We start from the raw sequence: 27,068 nt of genomic DNA, 5'->3' as shown, positions 1-27,068 counted from the left end.
AAAGGAAAAACAGACTCCAGCAACCCTCTAGTGGAGTAGCTTAATACAGACAAGACGTTTGGAAAAAAGCAGACAGAAAACTGGCAAAGAAAGAGTAAGGGACAGATAGTATAAACAATCAACAGCAGTGAATGACACAGCAAGAGAGAAAGTGTAACAATGTTTGTAATTCCTCCCTAGTAATTAAGAAGGCAGACTTAATTTAACAGTAAACCAAGGAGGTGCTGACTCACGTCACTGGAAACTTTGGACAATTAAGTACAGACAAACATAACCTCCCCTTCAGAGGCGAACACAGACATGTCTCTGTTGATGTCACTGTCAACAGTGGCATATGACTGAGACGTCCACTTCCAGAGGCGGCGTCAAAGGGAACATCAACTTTATACCAGACTTCTACCCATTTTATTGAAAAGCACCAGGTGGTACATCGGTGAGCTCCCGCAGGAAGCAACCGTCGCGGTAGAAGAGGTCGAGCTCTAAATGGACAACAGTGTGTTCTATCAGGACGTATATTGAACTTGGACAAATTAAACCGGTTGTCTCTTTTTTCCCTGGACTAAGGACACCAAATTGTTTTTGACAAATACTTTGTTGTGATAAAACCCTTTGCTAAGCTTCTGTCCTTCAACTTTGGAACTTTCAGAATTGATACTGAAGGAACACTTTTTACTGAAATGTGCTGAAAATGAGAGGTGTGCACTTGAACAATGCCTCCTCTTTCAGAATGAGGACTGTCATCTGATTTGGAATGCTGATATATCCGATAAGCATGCATATCTAAGCTGGAGGGTCACTGTTGCACATCAGCGAGAGAGAGAAAGAGAGAGAGAGAGAGCCTCTCTTCGGTGCTAAGCCTTACCTGCTGACAGGAGAGCGAGAGAGAGGGAGGAGGAAGGAGAGAAAGGAACATCCAGTCCTAGACTAAACAAGTTTGTAAAACATGAGCAAAAGGGATTTAGGTTCATTGATGACAATCGTTCGGTGCCAGTTTCAGGATTGCTACTGAGGTGCAGGATAGTGGAAGTGTGTCCCAAAAAAAAGACAGACGGATAAAAGAAAAGATGCCTGAAAACAAGCAGACAATCCAGCGGACTGGAAGCTATCTGTCTCACTCTGCTTACAGGAAGATAAAAAGGGTGCTGAGCTTCAGAAGACGTGAGTATTAAATATTAGGCAGGGAGAGGGCACACCATCACACACAGAGGTAGATTTTGGTGCAGTGCAGCAGCAGCGTGCATTAATCCTAAAGGCACTTTTTAGCCGAAAATGATTCATGTTTGATGCATTTTGTCCTTTCTCTGCGGACTCAGCGGGATATTTGTTTTCGCTTTTGAGGTTAACTGCATTTATAGTGAGTCCTCTCACTATTTAAGCACATATCCTTTGACAAAATTAGGTGAAAAGCTAAAGGGGTCTGTCATTGATAACTCTATACCTGTATTTTATCATCACAGGTGTGTTTGGTCAAAGGTTGGAGGAGACAGTCCTGTATGAGAGGAGGTATGGGGATCACATGGCTCCTCTGGTGGTAGAGCAGTGTGTCGATTTTATCCGAGAGCATGGGCTCACAGAGGTGGGACTCTTCAGGCAGCCCGGCCAGGCTACGCTGGTTAAAGAGCTGCAGGAAGCTTTTGATGCTGGGGAGAAACCATCTTTTGACAGGTAAGAGATTGACATTAATCGGTACAGGTACAGCAGAGATAATGTTTGAATCAGCATAATGTACATCTTGAATAAGTCTTGAATTTTGAAAGTTTTATAGGCCTTACAGATAGACATATCTGTATGAAATGTCATAAATAGACATTTGTACTCCAATGTATGGGCAATGGTGCCAAAAAACACTATTTCCCAAAATACAATTATCTGAATAATTTCTTTTAATTGTAATTCAGTGAAGTGCACTGCCTACAATTATAATTTAACTTCATGTTGGACATGGTCAATTTAATGCAACTTATGAATTAAAATGGCGCTGATTCAAGTCAAAATGTTGCCCACCACTGCAACATACAAAACAAAAACAAAAAAACATATGGAATGGAAAAATCATTATGTCTATGGAGAGTCCCCACAAAGTATCAAAATATCAAAACCTAACGTGTGTGTGTGAATATTAGTAAGTAAATACATTTGTACAAATACTTGTGTAAGTGAATTTACTCTTGTAGTGAATACATGTTTTCTCTCTCAGCAGCACAGATGTCCACACAGTGGCATCTTTGCTGAAGCTATACCTCAGGGAGCTGCCTGAACCTCTGGTGCCATTTTCCCGCTATGAGGAGTTTCTTATATGTGGCAAAAGAATCCCCTCAGACAGAGAAAAGGTATAGTCAACTATCTCACTCACTTCAAAGAAGAGCACGATGCTATTCGTGCTAAGACAATATGATTACATTCTGGACATTTAAGGGCAGACAAGAATTTTGTTTCTTATAATCTCATCCTGAACTTCAGGGTTTGCAAGATTTGAAGAGTCTCCTTTATGAGCTGCCTGTAGCAAACTTCAACCTCCTGAAATACATCTGCCAGTAAGATAATTTTGTTTCATCCAAAGATCTAAGGATTTGGTTTTCATTATCTAGATATTGGCATTTGGAGCTTTAACCTAATTTGCCATGAACTGTCTAGTCTTTAGTCATGGCTCACGTCAGATAACACTGCTATGACACATCTTTGTACCAGATTCTTAAATGATGTCCAATCATACTCCAATGTCAACAAGATGAGTATCCAGAACTTGGCAACTGTTTTCGGGCCAAATATTCTCCGGCCTAAAGCAGAGGACCCAGAAAGTATCATTGGAGGTGAGCAATATTTAGATGTCGAAAAAAATGTTCTGAGGCAATGGGTTAATGACTTTTCTGAGATTTAGATACATCTTAAAGGTGCATTGTGTAATATTTAGGAGGATCTGTTGACAGAAATACAATATCATATACATAACTGTTTTCAGTGGTGTATAAAGACCTTACATAATGAACTGTTATGTTTATATTACCTTAGAATAAGCCATTTCTATCTACATACACCGCAGGTCCCCTTACACTGAAATAGCCATTTTGCGCCAATATGTTTCTACAGTAGCCCTAAATGAACAAACGAGTTTCATCACTATGTTGTTCTTCGTGCAAAGAAGCAAGCTAAAGTCAGAGAATAAAACAGTGACACAATGATGAACAAGTAACAATAATAATCGCAATAACATAGTTTTACTGAATAATTAAGTAAACATAATTTCTTAATTTATATTTGTAAAGAAACCTCATTGCTTAACTGGCTACTCTCTGCTGTCTCAAGACGACAACATATTTTCCTGTCGGCCACCATAACTTCTGTTGGTTGCAATTCGCAACCTCACCACTAGATGTCGCTAAAATCACACACTGCACCTTTAAGTTAGTGTATGTGCTTATTTGCTTGTGAGGTCAGATACTTATGACGCTGTTTGCCACATGGCTGTGGACCACACACTTAAACGTCCCTCTCTCCTACACTAGGGGCAGCAGTTGTGCAACATCTAATGTCTGAACTGATCCGTGAGCACAGCTTGCTCTTCTCCAAAGAGAACTGCAACCCTCCTGAAACATCTTTGCAAGCCGTCCACCAAAAACAAAGACACAGTAACCTTGTGGAATGGGTGCATGAACCACCTTCCCAACAGAGGGAACCTCTGCTTGGCAAAGATCACGTGACCCTTCTAGATGAGACTGTAGCCTGTCCACAGGTAAACTCTCTACCACTAACCACAGAGAGGAGAGGGTCTTTTCAAAGCCCTTGTGAAAAAAACATTAACCATCATCTATCAGACACAGAGAGACAGCTTCAAGATGACTCTTCACCAACCAGTTCTACTCTGATTTATGACAACCTCAGTCAACACAGCTCAGCACAAGAATATCTCCATAAAAGACATGTACCTATACCCTCCACCCCACCACCTGCCTGCCGATCTATGACCAAAGTGCTGGAAGCTGGGGTTGAAATTTGTGTGCAGTCAAGGAGCTGGCCTGACATAGAAGAACCCAGCTGGAGTCCAGAGAGAGCGCTAGGGGAGAGTGGAGGCAGCAGTGAAGTCCAGGATAGTACCTTATCTGTCTATGACAACATAGTTACTGAGGAGCGATATACAGAAAACAAGGAGGCCAAAGGTACTGCCAGCATGGCTGAGAGCAGCAGCTCTTGGTCCTCCTGTGAGATTGCGCCTTTGGAAGGGGGCAGTGGAAGCGGTGGAGCTGCAAGCCCATGCCATGGTTCTCCAGTACAGTTCCCCTCATTCAGAATGGACTCTGGTGAAGAAGACCTTCGCCCTAACTCCCCTGCCTCATCATCTGCTCCCACAGATGCCCCTTTAAGCACCGGCAGCAGTGAAGTCTTTTTGCCAAGTGCTCCTCAAGAGCCCTTAGGTTTTCCAGTCTCCCATGCCATGCAGTGCCTCGTTGCAGGGCTTCGTCAACAGATGACCAGGCAAAAGGCAGAGTATGAAGCAAAAATGAACAGGTAAGATCACATCATCAATTGTCTTTGTACCACAATTGTTTTGTAAGGGAAAATTGCAAATCTCTGGCACTGTCATTACATTAACGCAGAGGCAGTAACCCTGCTCTACTCTACTATAAAGAACTACTGTCCTGAAGAGTTTAGCAGTAATCCTTATCAAACACACTGGAACCAGCACAATGAAGGTGTTTGGGATGACTTAAAAAATTACATGCAGGTGTGCTGGAACAGGGTTGGGTCTGAACAGTGCAGGAAGGTGGCTCTCCAAGAGCAAGGTTGGATTTGAATGGTTCAGGAAAGTAGCTCCCCAGACCCTTCCATTTTAGGTCTCTGAGTCTCTACTAACAAGCTGATGAGTTGAATCAGGTGTATTTGATTAGGAAGATTTTGAAAATGTGCCATGTTGGTGTGCCTCCAGGAGCATGGTTGAGAAACACTAGATGAATGAGTGTGCATGAACACAATAAGTTTACCCCATTCTCTTCTCTGTTTTCAGGCTGGAGCAGAGGAACAAGATACTTCAGGGGGAAGTTGCAGGGCTCCGCTCAACTCTGGAGCAGCAGCGACGCTGGGTCAGTGTGGCCGAGATCAAGATGCGAAATGTAGAGCGAGCCCGTGCAGATGCTGACAGACGGAACGCCACTCTGCAACAGGAGATGGAGCAGTTCTTTGAAACATTCGGTGAGCTTAAAGCAGAGGCCCGGAAAACCAGTCGCATTGTTCAGAGTTTTTGAATTCATGTGCTGTTTGTGATTCACATGCTGTGCAACAAATCTAAGCTTAGCAGCATATGAAAGGTTTCAATGTTTTAGGGCAGTGTTTTCCAACTGTGGTCCTGGAGTATCCCTAATAGTACAGATTTTGGATATATTCCTCTGATACCCCCATTTCAGAAAGAAGTCAGGGAGTTTCGCAAACCAGCTGCTGAGTTTAATTATGGAGACATAATGTTGGAAGTACTCCAAGATCAGGGCTGGGAAACACCAGTTTCAGAGTAATAACAGTGTTAAAAACAGGAGTGTTTCAGGGCTGTATAAATGAGGATGCATTCCTGAGGGAAACCATTGCCCCACTTTTAAGTACAGTCCCGTTGCCTGAACGACTGTATGGACCAGCATGTTCTAAATAATATTAAAGACAATTTTTTGCCATTTAAGTGTTCAAAGACAATGGAATGGACCCAAAAGTAAGATGGTCCTGTGTCATCATGGCCTGCGTATGGATGCCATATTTGAGAAAAGAGATTCTAATGAAAACTTGTCCCTAGGGATGCTCTACGATAAATGAGCTCAGACTTAAAAAGTCTCTGCCCTGGCTTGGGGTCACTGTACACTATGTAATTGGGTACTGTGTAGGTAACAAGACATTCATACAAAACTCTTCATACACAATGTATTTGTACCATATGAAATAAAATGAAAAAATAAAGACATCAAACATTTCTTTAGTTTGAGATTTTTATTTGGACAGAGACGTAACACGTGGTTCTTTTTTTCTTTTCGTAGAGAAAAGAAGTCTCACTCTATTATTGTAGACAGAGAATCCCATTTAAGTTTTGCATATGCTTCAGACAGGTTTGTGATTTGGGTAACTCCCATCATAGCCCACTGAGAGGGTATCCATATGTAGCACAACTATACAAAACACATGAAAACTAAACAGACATTACTAGCACAGAGCAGTTAGATATGAATTCCTTTTACAGGATTTGATTGAGAAGATTGATGATGACAATCATGAGAACTGTTTTCTTAGGAAGATAGTCTGAGAATATCCAAGAAGTCAATAATTATTCAAGTCATTACAGATTCCACCTCTAGTGATAGATTGTCAGTGACAAAACACCGTTTTTCAAGGACACACACCCTCTCCCACAAGGGAAACAGACACCTAAAAGAAGAGCCCTTGAGAATGTGTGAGCCAGCTTTGTCCATTGTCTTGGAGGTCTAAATGACACGGAGGTCCATCCCCAGTATTCATTAGAGGAATCAATGAGTCCACAACAGTAAAACTAATGTGCATGAGGCTCCGAAATGAAAATGGAACACAATGCACTATTGCGTTGTTGTAATACATTATCACTTTAAGGTGAAGTAAGGTGAAGCACCAAATGAGATCTCACAAGCTCAATGAGGTTGTGGCATGGTAGCAAACATTCCAGACTGCTGAAAAATAAACAAAACTTGATTGCAGGCACATTACTGTCAATCATTTTGTGATCTCCAGGCCAAGCTGTAGTGAGTGATGGTGTTAGAGAGATGCTTAAGGCATGATTGTTATGGTGAAGTTAAGTTCATCCTCCAGGCCTGTCCATCAGTGAAAGTTCTACATTCATGTTTCAGTCCATCAGAAGAGCTTGGAGGACCAAAAATTCAATACACTCAAATGTCCTTCTGAGGCTCTCAATTTAGTCTTCTACAACAAAAGGACAGGTTTCTGCAATGTCCTCAAGTTTTAGATGAAGAGGGCACATGTTTTCGTGCATAACAATGAATTTAGGGTACAGGACACATCATACAGTCTACAACATTTGAACACTGGATGAAAAAGGAAGCAGAAAGGTTGACAAATGAATTGAATGGCTGGGTCTCCATCATGAATACCAGTGTTAAAGAACACAGTCCAAAAAGGGTCTCTAAGTGCATGGTTAGCCACAGTGTCACTGAACTGCAATTTGCAAGTCTGCACACAGTAAACTAAGGCTGAATAGACATGTATATATATAAAAAAAAATTATATGGCCATACAAACATGAAAATTCTTCAGTGTTTCACTGAAAATAAATCTTCAAGAGGAAAGTGAAGAAATAAAAACCTGCTGACAATCCTGTTTTTTAAAAAGGAAAGAGACCATAAATTTGCTTTGTACAACATTCTTATGGGCTTTTCAAGTTTGAGGAAATTAAAAAAGGCAATGGTTTGCATTAGCTCATGCAATTAAATGTACAATCTTATGAGATGTCACGAACTTGCCAGCAGTGATTAATTGCCCTTGGAATGAGGAGGAACAGGGGCTTTGATTAGGATATTGCATCCACAGTTTGCCATCTCAGATCTAGATGCAAGTTTTTGTCCATTTTAAACCGAATATGCTCACTTTGAAACCTCTATGTGCAATTTCCTTTTAAAATCAGTTTTCAAGTTCCATACATAGTTTGTTTTAGAGTACACATGCAAAATCATATTCAGAAGCTGTAAAAATGTTTCCACAGTACAAAGAAAGAACATTTACACAAAATCTATGTACGTATATATACACATGACTACACCCTAACCAACAGAAATGCATCATTAGGTTCTCTTTTAAAATGGGTGTATGTATGGTGACTATGTACAGAGGCACGCACTATTGTTCCATTTCTTAGATGTTTAGGCATATTTCAGTGATCTGTAGTTAAATGGTCTGTCTAGTAAGTCTTCTTTGTTATCATGCAGCAATACTTGTAAGAGGAACTTGTTCCAGTTGGGCTCACTAGCTATAAATTTGTCAGAGAATTTATATCTGTGCTTCTTTTAGGTGATGAAATGAACAGTGATAAAAGTTACATCGCACAGAGAGAGGGGACATAAATGACAAGGACAGATCCAGATATCACACATGCTTCTGCAATAATAATAAATCCACTAGATGGATAAGGTGATAATTTAATATTAGTTTATATGAAGTAAAATGTGAATGCATTAATGCATAAACCTATTACCTATCTACCCATTTTTAAACAGTTATTTTTAAAATCTAAAAGTAAAAGTGTGAAGATGCACTTAAACACAAGAAATGGATAAAGATTTTGTTGATCAATCGCGACATAATTAAGAATATTACATGAATGTTTGTATACGTGAGATGGGACAGAGGAAAAAAGCAAGAGTAAACAATTACGAGTGTAAACCTGCAGCTGTATGAACGTGCAGCCACAGTTCTCTTCAGTCAAGATCACGGCATGGGCCACACTGGCGAGGGAGAGGGACATGACAAGCGAGAAGAGGTCACTTGATTCACTCCTCTAACGGCCCCGTGAGGGTGTCGATGCAGGAGCTGTCAGTGTCTGAGGCCAGTGTCTGCTCCGTTGACATGGACGAGATGTCATTAATAGAGGACGACTGGGAGGCAGTGGCACTGCTGTTCACCGTACCATCTACAACACACAGAGCAATGCATCAAAATTAGGGCCCAAGATAATGCGCTAAATATGTCTAACAGTGTTATATTGAATGCAGATAACATTTTTACTATTACATCTTTCATTGTGTTTCAAAATTGTTTTTCAGTAACTGACAGTAATTCAGTAGTTACTTAGCTAGCATTAGCATTGCTGTTCTTTGTGTATTCAAGTACTAAAACCTCAATGGTGTTAGATGCTACATTGCCATATATCGACGTGGATCAGCATGATCGTCTCTGAGTTTTACGTAAATTACAGTGATACTAGTGAGTTTTAGACAGGGACAATTAATTCTCTTAACTGTCCAACACAAAAGAAGAATCTAGGACATCATTACTTTGTCATCAAATCTTTCCATCCTGCAGGGTTTGACGCTTACTTTCTACCCCCCCAAGGAGCACATGTGCTCTAAGTTGAAAAATTTAGAAGCGCATTTAAAAAAAAAAAAAAAAAAACCTTTAGGGGTGTAATGAAAATGTATCAAATAATATGTTTTTCCTTCCTTAAAGGGACAATGTGTAGCTTTTTAGGTATTTTATTATCTAAAATCAATATTTTTATTAATAAATATGCCCTCAATGATGTACAAATACCTATGCCAATGATCAGACTAATCTTCGTAAACGAAGAATTTATTATCTTTATATACATGGGACGGGTAGGTCCACGGAGGCTTCCATGTAGTTCCGCCATCTTGAAAAACTATAATAGCAGAGAGGGACAAAAAGTACTAGGCCAACGCGTTTCCACAACGCGTTTTCGTTCAGAACCAGCGTCACGTGACTGAAGCCAGCAGAAGCGGAGGAGCAGAGCAGAGAGAGGCGCTTGTCAATGCCGCGGCAAGTTTAAAAGGATGCACTGCACGGTTATTTATACACCGTTCATTCATACATATGCTGAGTCACAGGATGAATCCTCGTCGTCAAAAAAGTCCAAAATAGACCGTAAAAGGAAACGTGACCAGAGATTACAAAAACAAGGGTTAATGTCAGGATAGCTAACGTTAATGCAGGAGAAAGCTTTCAAAAGAGACCCTGAAGTTGCCTGCTTTCTTCTCGACAGGTAAGTCAATGTTACGGTCTTAATTACAAGCTTTTTTTTCACTGCTTGGTTGTGTACTTTATTATATAGACAGTAGAACATTTATAGTTAAAAGTTAAACAGGCTCTTTGATGAATAGCAGCTATTGAGTAAAGTAACGTTAGAGAAGGCTCTGATGATGATGATGATGATGATATCTAACAATGCACGTACTTCAAAAAATATAACGAGTAAAGAAGGCATTACTACTAATTACCATAGTTAATGTTTTTCACAGTCAGTAATTCATACTGTAGCATTAGTAGTTGTTTCAAGTTTCAGTTTGTTTTAAATAACAAACCTGTTCACCCGAAGAAAAACTCAAAGTGCTATTATAAGACATCCTGTCATAGCTTTTTAGTACATAACGGCTACCGTAGATGCAACGCGCATAAAAATGAGGCGCTGGAGAGCATTATTCGTTTGAATGCAAAATCCAATTTCACCACTAGATGGGAGAAATTCCTACACACAGTCCCTTTAATAAAGGAATACAAAGAGACATTAAATAATAAAAGTACATAAGTTTTTTAATATTTCTGCTTCAAACTTTAATAAGTAAAATAGTTAATTTATTGAACTGTAATAAACTGGTTATTGTGCTAATACCAGTCAAATCTATATTTTGAATATGTGTTAAATGTTTTTAGTCTTTCCTTCCTGTGATGGGGCAACCCAGACAGAAGCTACAAGAGTTTAAGGAGTGTTGAATTAAATGCCAGATGGTTTTGCACAACCAAAATGCCAATAATAACCAGGTGGAAAAAAACTATGCATAATGAGGGACTTTTAATTATGAACAAGCCCGAAATGCACCAGGACTCTTATTTTGGAATTTGTACACTTTACTATTGCTCATTCAAAAGGTGATGGAGATGAAACACACTCTTACAACCATCTTAAAAAAATATTACAATATGAACACCAACTACACATTGTCATAATTTATCAACAGTAATCATTAAGCAATCAATTGTCATAAATGCATGGTGTTCAACTGCTCTAAAACCACAAGCTGGTAAACGTGAAACAGTGCTGCATTTGTACTTTGAAATGTGCAGCGCTGATATACATTTAATAAAATCATAGCCTTTGGAAGTTTAATAATAATAACAACATTAGTCTGTAATCGCAATTTCAGTTTTTCCATCCTCTAATTTAACTCTTTAAATGATCTCATAAATGATCATTATGATGTTTGTTTACCATTTAAGATATTTAAGATTTTTTATGACTTTCAAGTCATTACAGATACATTTTACAGTTCTCACACATCTATTTTTACTCACAAACGTGAGTGAAATGCTCAAAATGTCTGCCGTAATGTTTATTCTGATTTTTTGACATTGTCAGTCTTTCTGACTTCAGATCTTTTCTGATTGTCTTGTTTGAAGGTACAGTTACTGATTCTCCCATTGTCTCTGCTGGTACAGTATGATAATTTGCCACATTTTCAAATTCACCAAACTACAGTACACCACGTGTACCTAGAGGCGGCAGCCACTGGCACTGAGCATGAGGATTCTCTCAGGCGTTTAGTTAAACAGTGATTACGTCATATTATCATACTGAATGCACCTTAAATCACTCATTTTATTTGAAATAAATGGGACTTATAGGTGACTAATAAATATCTATATACATCACCTCTGTTCAGTATGGCAAAATTCATCAAATTTATCTAGAATTATTATTTTCATCTGTTTACAGTCCAAAGTCAAAATTCAACCCAATTTCTATCAGTTTCAGCATTAATCTTTGTCAACTAGACAGAGACAGCTGGATGAATACACAGATTTCACATTTGTACAAGTGACTCACCTAAACACTCCTCTTTCAGGACTCCATTCTTGTTCCTCTCTTCCCAGTCCATTACTTCTTTATAAATCAACTCTGTAGGAAGAGAAAACCCCCAAGAAAACATAAGCAGAGTTTGTCCATTTCCATCTTTTTACAAATCACTAATAAACTCAAACCTTCAGCAGACATTAGCTTATAAGGTCAAGACTGAAAAACTACCCATTATTGTAGAATAAATGAGAATGCAAAAGATCTTCAGTGATCATTTCTGCTGCAGGCACTAATTTTCCACAAGAAGCGTATAGCTCAACAGGAGTTAGTGATAGCAGAGGGCATTTGTACCTTTCCACTGCTCAATGCTGTGTTCCCGCTCCTCCAACTGCTTGTCTGATATCTGTGGAGGTGGCTGAACACACAAAACAATCATTACAAGTCCTTCTCTCAAGGGGGAACCTCCTTGGCATTGTACAAATGTCCCCTGTAAAACAGTTTCAACTTGACTGGACAGGACAAAGTGACATGAACGGGTGCACTGACCGCATCGGCCTCGGCTGGGTCGTACCACACGTGGATGTAAGGGTGACTGAGGGCCTCCTGCACAGAGATGCGGCTTTCAGGGTCGATTACCAGCATCTTGGACAGCAGGTCTCGTGCTTGACTAGCTACATAAGGAATGATGTAAAAAGTAATTGTTTAGTACACCATTAAGACTGTACTCAGAGAGACAGCAAAGTTACAGACATGGAAGATTTGGGATGTCTTACTTTTGATCTTGTCATGCTCGGTCTCTGATGGGAAGGCCCAATCGGGAAAAAGCTCATTTAAACTGACTCCGGGAAACTGAGGTTTGTTCATCACATAGTTCCTTACAGTCTCCATCAAACGGTTCATGAACTCCAGCGACGGGGTTCCCAGTATCTCAATTACCTTATTCCACTGGTCAATATCTGAGATTGACTCAATTAAGGAGGTCAAGGTGAAAGATTCACATGGAATTGAAACCAAGAACAGCTTATTTTTCAACGACTAGGACAGACACAGATGAAAAAAAAAAAAGAAATTAATATTTAGTGAGACATGAAGTATGATGAACTTTGCTAAACCAAAACCAGACCGGTAACATCAAACGTGTAACAATCACGAGTGAACGATACTTTGCAGAACTAGATCACACTTTATTTTAATGTGTCCTTGTTACAGTGTATTATAAACATTTAAGTACAGAGTAGTATAAATAAACTACATGTTCTTTAGGGTTGGAGAAGTATTATGGTTTGGTTTAGTGTTAGTTGCATGTAATTATGTATAATTTATAGTCATTACTATAGTAACTACATGTGTACCAAGTACACTGTAAAATAAAGTGTTACCCAGAACTATTCAGAGACAAGCAGTATGATGTCTAATCCATCACACCAGGGTTTCACACACCCATAGTTGCATGATAGAACTGCAGGCAGTTTGTGAAACAAATACATACATTTATATACACACACACACACACACACACACACACACACACACACACACACGTTCAAAAGTTTGGGATCAGTAAGATTTTTAAAAATGTTTTTAAAAGAAGTCTCTTATGCTCACCAAGGCTTCATTTATTTGATCCAAAATACAGTAAAAACATTAATATTGTGATATATTATTACAATTTAAAATAACTGTTTTCTATTTGAATATATTTTAAAATGTAATTTATTCCTATGATGGCAAAGCTGAATTTATCATCATCATTACTCCAGTCTTCAGTGTCACATGATCCTTCAGAAATCATTCTAATATGCTGATTTAGTGCTCAAGAAGCATTTAAAATTGTCATCAAATGTTGAAAACTGTTATAACAATTTTGATGAATATAAAGTTCAAAAGAACAACATTCAGCATTTATATTAAATAAAATATTTTGTAACATTATAAATCTCTTTACTGTCACCTGTCACTTTTGATCAATTTAATGCATGCTGAATAAAACTATCAATTTCTTTCCAAAAAACTGAACGGACCCCAAACTTTTGTTACAAAAGCTTTCTATTTTCTACTTTCTATGCTTTAGTTTGCATTTAAAAGTTACATCTATATGAATGCATAGTTTAAATGCATATTTTCACAGGTGATTATGGACAAGCAATTGAACAAGGATCAAGAGGATACGATCAGTGCCCTGGAATATGACGCTCCCTTTGACCATCTCACCCATGATGCAGCCCACCGACCAGATATCCACTGGCAAAACAATCAAATATTAATAACAATTTATCTCTCCAAAGGCTTTCAAGAATATTACTGACAAAAAAAAAAAAAAAATAGCATTACCATTCTCCTTGTATTTCATTCCCAGGATGACCTCTGGCGCTCTGTAATATCTGGTCACTACGTAGGGTGTCATCATGAAGTTAGTGCAGGCGGTTCTGGCCAGCCCAAAGTCTAAAATCTTTAAAGTGCAGTCGGACTTCACTACTATGTTACTAGGCTTCAGATCCTGCGGGGCAGAGATGATACAGTCTCATACAGTCATGCTGAAAGACAATCTCACACGTTGGTATACTGTAATGTCAAATGGCTCAGAGAACACAGCTGGTGATGTGTCATGTTGGATTCGGTCTTTACTTATTGAAAGAAAATTTTTGCCATTATTTAAACCTGAGCTTGAAGCCTTTAGTAGGGTACAAATTATACAAATGATCTGAATTTGTAAAACTTCCATCTGAAAGAAAGTCCCCAAACACTCTTTTATACCAGTGGCAGTGAGAATATTGAATGAAATTAAAGCTGCATTCCGTAACTTTTTTGGGTTAAAAATTATCCAAAATAAATTGAGCAGGTACATAACCAGCCAGTGTTCAAAACTATCTGCTTGCCTTAGCTCGATTCAAAACGGTAAGCTTGTAATAATGTTTTTAACTCCAGTGGTACTGGTGGATTTCCGTAGGAAATTCGAGCATGGTTTGCGTCATTACGTCACATCTGTACACATAAAGAATGTGCCTCGGCTAGTTGGCTATATTGCCTGTGAGGATGTTGGAGGTGGAGATTAATAGCCTTTTCTCACAGCACTTGATATAATTAAACTTATCAATTTGATGGCGGATCCAGAAAGGTTCAAACGACAATCACCAGTGACAACTGGAGATTCACCCGTTGTAAAAATGCAAAAGACTTCGGACTTCAGAGTGGCTACAGAAAAAAAAAGAGACTGCAACCGGCCCATGCGAAAACAAGGATAAATATCGGAAGGGCATTAAATGTAGTCACGCAATGCTGATGTTGTTAACATTAACAATTTGAGAAAAAAGTATCATTTTTACGGTTTGACGTGATATGATAAGCGATCGTTAGATTTAATCAGCGCGATTTACTGCAATGCTTTTTTCCCCTTAGTTGGTCAGAACAAAAGTGGATGTTACTTACTTGTTCTGATGACATTTTCCGGTGAAAATTCTTATGTTGGTCATATTTCCAAAAAGTAGAATCTGTGATCGCGAATGCCAGTATCCACACCAGCGTGGTATCCACTGACAGCCGCACATTCTCCTCAAAACATTGGATTCATCCGCGCTGTGCCGTGCCGAGGCACAACCCACATAAAGCTGATAATTCCGTGAATAACTGCAATTGCAGATTTCGAACAGAGATGGAGATAAAGAGGAAAAAACTACGGACTGCAGCTTTAAGTAAGGGTAAGAAGCATCGTTCGTGAGAAAGGTTACTTTTATTGGGTGGTTGTTTTGAATTTGTTGAATGATTATGATTTATTGTTTGTGTCTTAAATGTGTACAACATTTTTGTTTTTATGAGAAGGAACATTCTCATATTTGATGGAAAATTAAGTTCAATCAATCCATCCATCCATTCAAGGTTATTATAGTTTAGAATTTTTCATTTAGTTTCATTTAAATTTTCAGTTTAGTTTAACAATCATTAACTCCCACATCAGTTTTTGCTTAGTATTTGATGAAGTTATATTTTAGGTGTAGTTTTAGACACTTTTAGAGTCAAAGAAAACACAATCACTGTGTATACTCTCTGAAATGCTTAAATATGATTGGTCAATGGCAGCATTCTGTGGTCACATATTTTAGCATAATGACTGCTGAACTGTACAATCAAATGTTTTTAGTGTAGTGGTGCTAGTCTTTCATATCACTTTGTAGCCTGTTTCTTAGAAAATAAAGAGATTTCACTCAAATCCATTTTTCATTTACATGTATTTATTAAGCAGCCATATTAATAAGTGGGATCATTTTTAATCAAGGTGCAACATTTTATAATGTACAGTGTACCAAAAAATGTAACATGTTTAGTTAACATGGTTATTTTTGCTTTATTAAGTTAAGTTTGAGGCATTACATGTTTTTTTCAGTTTTTCTAATTATTTTAGTTTTATTCTTACTTAACTGCCAGACGAGTTGTAGTTACATCTCACCCTGTGAATGATGCCAGCTGAGTGTAGATGTCTGATGCCACACAGGATCTGGTAGAGCAGGTAAGACATCCTCTCATGGTCCAGGTCCATGTGGATCACCTGGCAAAGGCTAGCATCCATCAGCTCCATCACCAAGTACCTGAGGAGAGAAACCAGATTCTTCAGGGTTTTCTGTGCTCATGTACAGCTCATGCATAGTACTGACTTAAAACAAGCCAGGATCCTTAATACCAGGAAGCTTAATACATTGAGTCAGCAACATTTTTTATAAAACAGCAACATAAGTGCTGTTGTCAGGAGTTGTAATTAATCTTGATTTAATAACATATAATTTCGATCCTAAAGCTGTAATTATCACATGCAGTAGTAGGACAGTGCAATTCATCAGTTCCTCTTGAGATTGCATTGTGGTCTCAGCAAAACTATGAATGTTAATAATCACACCGAGAGCCAAAGCACTAATAGACCCTGCGGCTATACAAACTCTGCTTACACTCAGCATAAACGCATGAATTTATAAACTCAAAACTTACAAATCCTGGAACTCTTCTAATGACTTCTGAGGCGTGAAGACGTTAAGCAAACGGATGATCTGAAAAAAAGAAGAAAGAAAAAAAAGTGAAACATGATAAAACAAATCTGGAATAATCTACACATAAGAATCAGCCTGACAACAAAGGCCAGGGTCTCACTATCTGATTTTCAATGATAAGCATCGTAGTCCCTGGAGAATTGTCCGCTATCAAATGAATAATTTAAGCAAATATGCTTACTGGTTGCAGATTAATCAATATGAGTATATTATGTACTAGATTCAATATACTTATCAATCCAAAGAAAGAAAAAAAAAACTTTATGGAGCAAAAGTAAAATTGCAATACCAATATTCATGGCTGTCGTAATTTCGTAAAAAAAACAAACATTCTAACTGGGTAATGTTAGTCCAAGAATTACATCTGAATTCAGGTTATGCCAATAGTTTGTGTTTATGTGGTACTCCTGTTCTTATTTCTTAACTTCCCATTGTTTTCTCAGCCAAAATAGGCTGTTCAGTGACAGGCAATTGGAGAGAAATATCAGAGGTGGTTGTTTAGACCATTACTCCTCTGACATTCTTAACCGGTGAGTGAGACTGAAGTCTGACATTCCAGCAAAAACAGTCCGTAGGTGCGACAGCCCTGAACAAAATAGAGTTGCTTGAGTCAGTTCAAATTGTACTTCTGAGTGAAAGAGTGCACTGTTAAGGGGACGTACGTTCTTGTGATTAACACACTTGAGCAGAACCAGCTCTCTGTAGGCCCTCTTCGCATGGGTCTGGTTCTGAAAGGGCCGGCTCAGTTTCTTTACAGCAACTGGGGAGTCAAGTACGGTGTCCAGAGCGGAGCTTAATGGGGCAGAAAAACAAGCACGCTCAAATAATCACAATCATCATTGTAGTTTGTTTGTTTTTTAACGCCATGCCAGCTTCTGTGGCTATTTTAATGGCGAGAAATATCTATGGTAAGACTATATCAGGTTTTTTGCTTAACAATAATTAAAAAAAAATATTTTAAAAAAAGAAACTCTAAAACTATATTTGGTTTATAATAAGAAGAATAAACGTTATTTTCTACATCTCAAAGCACTTTACAAAAATAATAATAATAAAAGACAAATACAATTATATAAAATAAATGCATTCATAAAAGAGAAGTACATTCAGATACACAATACAACAATAAAAACTTATCAAAACAATTCAATAAGTAAATAGGATAGAAAAAAATAGTTAGAAGTAATCAAACAAGTCAAATAAAAGCTACCCTAAAGTTGCAATTTTGAGGGAAGACTTAAAAACACTGGTAAATTTCTTCAAAAGAGTTAACTGAGGTATCTCACAGGGTTAACTAGCACAATCTAATAAAACATGCTTCTATAATAAAGAGTTTGGGCAGAAAGAACATGATTCATCATTGTAGAAACCATCATCAGAGTTTCAAACATGATTCATATCCATATTTGTGCATGGGCAATGTCCTATTGTGCCCCAATCCCCTTCTAAATGTCATTACTGTATCGTACGGTTTAGTGTCCATCTCCTACACTTGGATAAACAATTTAGACATGCAGCTGGCTGTAAAATCCCCCTTATTATTACTGCAGCTAAATCCAAATCTCTAATGAGACATTCAGGTCAATGACAAAATCACATCTGCTGCGTTCATGACAAATTGAGACAGGCGATGCCTAATGGGATATGTGACGATGACATCATTAGTATGGAGGTAGATAAACCTCTGCTAATTCCAGCCGCCCACTCACCAGACGATACCCTGGGCACCGGATCCGATGGGGCGGAGCTGCTGGTACCTCCTGAGCACCGTGAAGGTGGAGTCCCCCACCTGCACGCTGTAAAACTGTCCCTCCCCCTCAGTCATGGCTCCTCCCACTGAGTGCCGTGAGACAAATCAAACCTGAGAGAGAAGGAGCGCAGTAGATGAGAGAGATGAAGAGATGATGTGAGACGTGGCAGCGATGATTGCATACTGAGCTCACTCCCCCGTGTTTACTGCACCGTGTGGGGGGATGACATTGCCGATGACTCACCCAAGGAGAATCAGATATAATGCATAGCCATACTGAATGACACAGGATACCTATAGGATGCCATTAGAGAGTCAAGCCAGAGATAGAGCACAGAGATAAAAGCACTGGTCCACTGAAAGGCCATTCTTGATGCATTTAAACAAACATAAAAACTACAAACAAGTGATATCTATCCTTCATACACTTCCCTGACCTTACTAAGCAAAACTTACATCCTTCTCTAATTAGCTACAGTTAGGGATTTGATCAAACCAATGTGTAACAATACACAATAACGGTTCGGTACATGCATTGAAGTCTCGGTTCGGTATTTTTCAGTACAAAAGGGGGAAAAACACAATTGCTTATTTTTTCTTTTTCATTTAACACTGGTTACTAAATTTTAAAGTGTTGAAGGGCAATAAGCAGTGAAAGAGAACTCATTTTGCTATATGCGCGTGCTGTCAGCACTGCCTGAGAGATGCGCGCACATGAAGCCACTGTTCATAAAGTGTGTGAGAACTAATTGGGCTTGAACGGTTAAATACACATACTTGAGTCTTCTAGTGCTTGAAGTTTTCAGGTAGGTCTATTTCATTTGTGTCTTTGTTCTATTGTACTTTGTTTTCCTATATGCTTGTAATTAGTTTCTTTGTTCTTTCTTTATGTAAGGGATAATGTATAGCGAGGCGGTTGTTATAGCGAATAACAACCCCGACAGGCTGAACTGGATTTGAACTTGAATCAGCCTGAAGGGGTTGTTATTCACTATAACAACCGCCTCGCTATACATTATCCCGCTTATTACATGGCTACCTACCTACAAAATAAATCAAAAATTTGACACAAAATATTGATTTAAAAAGGAGTTTATTGATTTAAAAACGATTGTATTGCTTCCGCTAAAGAAAATAGTCCGTTCCGTGTCCACAGCAACGCTCTGTTTATCATGGCAACAGTGTGTTATACTTCGCAGCGGTCTGTTATCAAGAAATAACAGCCCGCATTCTACATTGGAATTCAACCAAGCCATGTAATAACACCATTTAATATAAATTACCAGTAAGATTGAGTTTTGTTTTGTTTTGTGATATTGAAAATGGTGACAAGAATTATGAAATTGAATTATGAATGATTATGAAATCATCATGAAATCATCAAAAATAACTATATTGTGATATATATAGTTTTCGTGAAATAAAATTACTCATATCGTGATATAAGATTTTGGTCATATCGCCCACTCTACCAGTAAATGGCAGTAGTCTGTATTCACCATTCAAAAAGGGAAGCCTAAAGAGCAAACAAGGCAAAACAAAGCCGTGCTTGCTTACCATTTTGCCCTCTTTGTCGTTTGCATGCTTGCATCACTTTCTTTTTTCTTCTCCTGCACTGGCTCACTAAGCTGAACAGTCAATCAGAGTGATCTCTCACAGACGTTTTTTGCCAAAAAGCAGCTGGACAGAAACATGCCGGAAAAACTAGGCTGACAGAAACTCACTGAGACACTCAATGAGGGCCTTTTATGAAAAGGTGTGGTATTACTTTTCTAAGTGAAGTCGTTAGGTTGAATCGCGTCAATGGATGACGTGCCCATGGTAGACATTGTGTAGCAATGTTTTGAGAAACTATGAATCTAGTTACTTCTACTCTTTATATCCTGTCAAATGCACTGACGCAAACAAGTTTTTAATCTTCTTTTTTTGTCATCTGACAAACTCACTGTGGGAGTCTCAATCTTAAGCTTTTCTTTCATGTACTCTCTTTCTCTTCTGAGAGCAAGAGCAAAAACTACATCACAGCAAACACTAAACCTTTTGTCTTTTTAGAGGAAATGCCTTCAAATATCAGAAATATCATGCTACCTGGTAAACAGGTTCTCCTGTGGGATTCAGTCTTTCTGAGGGATCCTCTTTCTGCTTTTTCCTGTCATTTTTTATGCAACAAAGAAAATCCCAAAGTTATTTGAAACTTCCATTTTACATGTTCAACATCCCTCAGTGACTCATCAGTAAACCAAACCAAGACGAAGTGCTATAGTTAGATAACTTTCATGCCAATAATAGACAAAGCTGGCACTGGTATACTCAAAAAAAAAAAAAAAAGGTTTCAACAATGAGCTGGGACTTATAAATGTTAAGCTGATTCCTTAAAGCCATTAGATCCTATTTCACCATGGCTAAACACTATCCATTTAAAGCAAGCCCAATAATCCAATATTGTAATGGAGCAGAGATGAAGCATCACAGTGTTTGATATAAAATTCCAGATTACAGGAACTGATACAGGAATCAGTCACTGAAACATCACAGTTTGAAGCACGTTTACAATCCTCCTAACCCATATGTTCCTCATTATCAGAACTCTTCATAAGTGAAAATTAAAAATCCGACCGATATCTGGTTTAAATTGATTTATATTTATAATTATTTTAAATCAATATTTTTAATCTATAATATTTATATAACAATGTCAAATCAGTTGTGATGCTTAAGTGAATTTAGCATCACAACAGTGTACAGCATGAAAATATACACATACGAATAAAAGTAATAATTGAGATAAATAGTTAAATAAATAAATAATTTTAAACACAGCACTTTAATAAATAGTAATAAAAGAAATTCAGGCCCTGAATTAATGTCTGTAAAAATCCTGACTGGAGCATCCTTATAAATAATTCTACATAATAAAAAGGAGGCTTCAAATAGATCAGTACCGGTAGATCATAGATCAGTAGATCGGCGCACCATTATCATCAGCATGTGCATTCGCCGATACACGATATTATAGTGTGTGTGTGTGTGTGGGGGGGGGTGTGGGTGATTTTATATATGCATATTTACTCATTTAACAAATTATTTACTTTTAATATCGTGGGAATTGACGTGTACAAAATTATTAATTTTGCAAGAAAAGACGGAGTTGGTGATAAAGAAAAATCTCACGTCTCAATATTGGAAATATTTCAGTTTTAAACCAAGGCAAGCCAGTGGACATCACACAAGCAATGTGCAAACTTTGCATAAGAGTTATGGCAGTGAACGAGTGAAGAAGTTTCAAACCACAGTCAACTATTCACTACAGTAAGTGAAAGTAGAGACTGACCAAGCTTTTGACATCTGATGCTGCAATAACGGCACATATTCTCTCAGATGAATCTACTTCAACACATCCCATGGCCCATCCGCAGCAAAAAAAAATTAGAAGAGAAGTATTTTGTTTTAAACAAGTTCTTTTTGAAATTCGTGTTTAAAATAAAGCTGCTCTTAATTTTCATTGAAGACTGATTATTGCAGTGTCGGACCTGTGACCTATTATAGACTGTCACTGCTATAATATCATTTTAATTACATAATCTGGGCTTGACATTAACTTTTTTGCTCACCAGCCACTGTGGCTATTGGTTTAACAAAGTTACTGAACATTTTCGCTGGCCACAATTCTGACATTGATATCATGGGAAACAAAATGGCCATATAGATATTTTAATATCATCTCATAATTTGGCAACAGGAATATTAGGCTGCAGTTACACTGATCCATTATACTGTTAACTTACACGTGTGTTTACGTTCACTTAAAACATAACTGACTGTGTTGACGTGAATACTCGCCAAGACCGGTATTTGGTAATTATTTTGCATGCAACACCAACAATATTCATCAGGAGCAAATAAAACGAGTGAGGGGAGGAGGGTTTGTGTGTCAACTCGCTGACGGAGAATTGTGTATCTATTCTGCGGAAAATGAGCATTGGAAGCGTTTCAGATATTACAGTATCGATATGTATTGAAAAATCAATATTTTTGATTATTAATTGGAATATTAATTTAATAATAATAGTAGCCTAATAATATTAATAATATTTAATACATTAATTGGAAATGCCAAATCTTCTCGATAATCGCAGATAGCTGATGCTTTTGACATTATATCTGGCTATCGTCGATACACAATATCATTATCTATTCTATCGGCACAACCCTAATCTATGCTCCAGTTAAAGTATTCGGCTGATCTTGTGGTGTATGACAAGACAAGCTTGAGCAACATGATGCTAGAACCCTCTCCCTCCGCATAGACTCCACGGCCGCACGGCTCTCAGTGGTACATGAGTCAGCTAATGCCCAGCCTGAATAACAGTCATGCTGCTAGGCCATGCTGTGCTAAATCACAGACAAAACGGCCTGCCCTGTTTTAGCATGCTGCAGCCAACAGGACCACCAGCCTGAATTCTATTTCTGCCCGAAAGCTGTTTCAGGGCCATGTTTCCACATACGGGAGAAAAGAGCATTTTGTCAATGCATCCCTGACCATTACAACTGAACTATATCCTGACAAACATGGCAAATGGGAGGACAGTTGTGGAGAGATATGATCCAGACAAAATGAGTTGGATGTTGATAAGCTGAGACTAAGTATTAGTATCTCGTAAGCAATACATGTAGCCTAACTAATTTTCTAACTAGGTTGCTGTTAAAATGCATGAACATTAGGGCAGTCTGAGGCTCTCTGAGATGACTTCATTGTATTGTTACAAAATAACAAATGCATTTGTCAGTCAAATTAGATACAATAAGATGCATAATCTTTCTAACAGTAGTGACTGGTGGGCCGTGACCTGAAAATGGGTCACAGCAGGTTTATTATCACAGGGCCACTTACAGTACAAATAATAAAATGCTCTATATTTGCATATTATTAAGATAAAAATATCAACATTTAAGCAGTTATGTTTCCTATATTGTATATCAAACTCAACAGTATTTAGGCACAAATGCATCTGTCAGTTGGTTGAAGCAAGTCAAATTAGGCGGATACCAACATTGACAGGTCGTGTGACTTGCACACTTATTTTCAACAACAATGAACAAATCTACAGGTATAAAAAAGTTAAAAGAAAATTCAAACAAGGAAATACAGGTTCACTTGCAGAATAGACATGCTTTGTGCCGACCACAATTTGTTTTGTGCGGTTAAAGGTCGCCGTCAGGAAGTATCGCGTGATATCAGGTCTCGCGATGTAACGAATTGCTTGACGGCACTGCACACGTACACGCCCACATTCAAGCACCGGCTAGCTATAAGCAAAGGGCAACGATAGATTGAGTTATGGCTGAGCCTGTAAAAAAGAAGCAGAAAGCTAGGAAATCTTTGTCGGAGGACCAACGAAAGAGGAAACGGGATACTGACCGAGCAAGAAGTCAGACTCGAGTAAATATCGGACCGGCTTTTTCAGAATGGGGAGAACAGAGAAATAGAAGCCTGCAAAACGTATGCTGACCTGGCCTTCTTGCTGTTGCACTTGCAAGTATCTTTGGAATAAACTGTGTTTAATATTTAAATTTCAAGTAATTGTGACCTCATGATGTTTGCTATTGTCTGTAAAGGTTTTTATTATGATCGCTGTCTGTTACGGGCTTACTAGTACGCTAGATACTATAACTTTGATGTTAGCATTGTCATTAGCAAACACGTTTGATTTCTGTAGTTGTTTGGCCGTTCCTCTGTCGGTTTTATTTGTGTAACTTACACTTTTATTTTATGTCACTAAGTCAACGCGTCTGATAATAGGCAATAAACATGTTGCACATATCATGATCGAGCTAGAAAAAACGTTCTGATGTTTTCTTAGACAAGCAAAGGTAAATCGTCATTCTACCAGATGAACTTATAGACCTTCCTAATATAACTTTAGACAAATATTAGCCTCCGGTATATATATTTTTTTATGCTCATGCCAATTCTCCCAAAAACAAACACGAAAGCAGTAGTTCGCCTCGTTCATATCGTTCGTTCCCGGTAAAAATACTAGTATGCATGACAACACAATAAAAAATAAAAAAACGCCATCAGTTGGAAAGAAAATATTGCTTTACTTGCCTCGGTAGACCTAACTGGTTTTGAAATAGCTGGTTCCTCTGCTCAGCTGGGTTGCGTGTGGCTAGGGGGGGGAGGGACAAGAGTGTTTGAAAGCATTTACTACCAGACACTAGGGGGAGCTTCGTAGAGAAAAAACACTCAGGCTTGCCTGGTGTCCCTTTAAATAACCTTTTACTATCATGTTAAAACTGCAATGAAAAAGTAGTTGCGACAGATCTTTTCTTCTTTATTATGACAACCGAGAGTTACCGATTATCGAGGAAAAAAAAAAAAGTAGCGTAGGGACTTGGTTCTATTCATCTGTGATTGGATTTTGAGATAAGGCTGTAAAGCGTACTAAATGAATGGAGAAGTCTGGCATACACCACCACAATGAAGACTGACGTCTTCACCAGAGGATCGAGGTATGATATTTCGATTAAAAATTACGAGGTCAAATTTAAAATAAATAAATATACATACACATGGACAAACAATTCACAATAAAATCAATAACATGCATTTACCAAATAGATAGCTAATTTCACTTCATGGCAACTTAATGTTGAATACTGTTGTGCCTACTCAGTTCATGGTTATATTAACATTTTATGTTAGATTGTAAAGACAGTAAAATCTAGAACCTGAAACAAAACCAGAGCTTAATAACTAGGCCTACTTGTTGTCAACAATGAGCAGTAGTAGTTATCTAAGTAGCTATCCTCAGGCCTGTCACAATAATAAGTATACTGAAAAATACTATGAGTAAAAAGCATGCGGGTCATTGACAAATAAAGCTTCAAAAATTGTTTAGAAATGATACAATTTGTTTATATGAAAGGTTTCAAACCTAAAATTATGCCATAGTATTTAGTTTTAAATTTGTTAACAGACACCATTTTAAATAGTTTTCTTGGTCTGTTCATGTTCGAACAGTTGCACCACCTGACATTTTTGGAGAATGAAGTGATATAGGTCATGAATTTTATCAAATTATTTTAAAATGAAATAATGCACTTGGACACAAAAATATGCACGTCATGTCATTGACCCATGTGCTAAATGAAAGCTTGCTATTTGACTAAACCTAATATTTAACATGTCATATACAAGCCCTAAATGGAAAAAAGGGAAAATCTGCAGACACATGTGAACTAGGGGGATTCATACAAAACTCAATTTATTTTTAATTTTATTATTTGAAAAGTTATTCAATCCTCCTGACTTAACGGACGCCACATGTATGAATAGCGAGGTTAAACTGACTGGTAGTATGTCAACACATTCCATCTTTTCATGCATCTTTCACAACACTTCTACTGACCTCATTCAGATCCCTGACCTCTTCTTAGATGATATATACGGAGTTCTATGACAATTTATGAATACTAAATACAAACCCAGAGATTATTATGTGTAGTTTCAATGTAGCACACAGTGCAGTTCACCACCACGTTATCAAGTCAGGTCAGGCTCCTGCCAGGTTGCACTCGCTCCATCACAGCAAGCTAGACGTTAGTCCTCCAATAGCAGCTAGCTACATCCAAGCAAAAGATACACACCAGATAATCACTCACGCATAAAACAAATGTATTTACAGCTACAAACGCTGTGTCTTTCGCGTGTCTGCGAGTCACACTTGATTCGGCCTGATCCAGCGCGAGGCCAGAGCTCTGCTGCAGATGTGTCGATGCCAAACTCCCGGCGAACTGCCACTTCGAGACAACACTATCGCACAAACACGCGCGTTCAAGTCGCTCGTTTGTAAAAACATGAAAGCACGTGCTCATGGTCGCTAACAGAAATAGACGACTGTCTGAGGTGGATGAATTCTCGCTAGCTCGCTGCGTGCTTACCTCCTCTTCTTCTCCTCGCTTTCTCCAGTTCACTCCCATGCATACATACACACGCCAGCAAACAGATCCTCTGGACCGCGGAAGTGTCGGCGTTTATCGCTACCACGTTAAACACCGTCAGCCGGGATGATGGTTAAATCAGATTTTCCTCTTTTAAGAGGCTTGACAGTGAAGTCCAGAGCGTGGCATGACAGCAGGGGCGGAGGTTGGTGGTGGGACAGTTATTTTTCGACGCCTCTCTCTCTCTCTCTCGAGCGCGCGCGCTGGGCAGGGATGACGTAATGGCGCACTCGTCAGGTCAAGTTGTAACTTTTGATGCAGCCTGAAAGTTGCAGGAAGACATTCATTATTGATATGTAAGGTGTAACTATAACTTTTAAAGACAATATTTTAGGACACTACGAATCTGACTTTTTTTTTTTTTCAATGCTTGTTTTGTTTTAAACGTATCGTCTCTGCAAATGTTATAAGTTCACCAACAACAAACCATTATTCTTGTTTTTAAAATAATTTAAACAGTACTTCAACACCATTTCATCTTCAGTAAATTCATTCAACTTCATTTGCAATGCATTTAATTTGTAATGATGCAGGTGCAGGCTATAAATACATTTTCTTTTTTCTTTTTTCCCCCCTCCTATCTTTATTTATCTTTTTCTGCCATTTCTATATTCTGTTGAGAAGGGGTGTTTTACTGTTCAATTTTGTTTATTATATACACAGAAATTGTGTATATCATAAACATGTCCACTTTGTATTTTTGTTATTAATAAAAAAAGTTATGCCCAGAATCAGATGAATTAAG

General features: G+C 38.2%; 2 protein-coding genes across 4 annotated transcripts; one reads left to right on the top strand and one right to left on the bottom strand.

The window, feature by feature from the left end:
* Positions 1 to 294: 294 nt before the first annotated feature.
* On the top strand, positions 295 to 5,949 carry LOC311096928 (rho GTPase-activating protein 24). 2 transcript variants are annotated; one of them, XM_084136371.1, is made up of 7 exons: positions 295 to 1,158; positions 1,458 to 1,665; positions 2,198 to 2,330; positions 2,461 to 2,534; positions 2,689 to 2,810; positions 3,504 to 4,503; positions 5,000 to 5,949. In XM_084136371.1, exons 1-7 carry the CDS (start codon positions 1,065 to 1,067, stop codon positions 5,235 to 5,237), a joined length of 1,869 nt encoding a protein of 622 aa, XP_083992497.1. In that variant the 5' UTR covers positions 295 to 1,064; the 3' UTR covers positions 5,238 to 5,949. The 2 variants fall into 2 exon arrangements, with proteins under 2 accessions (XP_083992497.1, XP_083992498.1); XM_084136372.1 differs by having other exon boundaries at positions 925 to 1,158; positions 2,201 to 2,330; positions 5,000 to 5,939.
* On the bottom strand, positions 5,950 to 26,529 carry mapk9 (mitogen-activated protein kinase 9). 2 transcript variants are annotated; one of them, XM_084136373.1, is made up of 12 exons: positions 26,264 to 26,529; positions 18,279 to 18,430; positions 17,232 to 17,361; positions 16,511 to 16,569; positions 15,978 to 16,116; positions 13,868 to 14,033; positions 13,706 to 13,777; positions 12,310 to 12,492; positions 12,083 to 12,207; positions 11,888 to 11,951; positions 11,567 to 11,638; positions 5,950 to 8,638 (listed from the first exon to the last, which is right to left on the bottom strand). In XM_084136373.1, the coding sequence occupies exons 2-12, from the start codon at positions 18,392 to 18,394 to the stop codon at positions 8,499 to 8,501; spliced, it is 1,266 nt and encodes a 421-aa protein (XP_083992499.1). In that variant the 5' UTR covers positions 18,395 to 18,430; positions 26,264 to 26,529; the 3' UTR covers positions 5,950 to 8,498. The 2 variants fall into 2 exon arrangements, with proteins under 2 accessions (XP_083992499.1, XP_083992500.1); XM_084136374.1 differs by having other exon boundaries at positions 11,888 to 11,939.
* Between the last annotated feature and the right edge of the window lie 539 nt (positions 26,530 to 27,068).

The sequence above is a fragment of the Abramis brama genome, assembly GCF_963993115.1.
Source record: "Abramis brama genome assembly, chromosome: 15".
Taxonomy (NCBI): domain Eukaryota; kingdom Metazoa; phylum Chordata; class Actinopteri; order Cypriniformes; family Leuciscidae; genus Abramis; species Abramis brama.
Note: the sequence above shows the minus strand (reverse complement) of the source record. Positions and strands in the feature narration are given on the sequence as shown.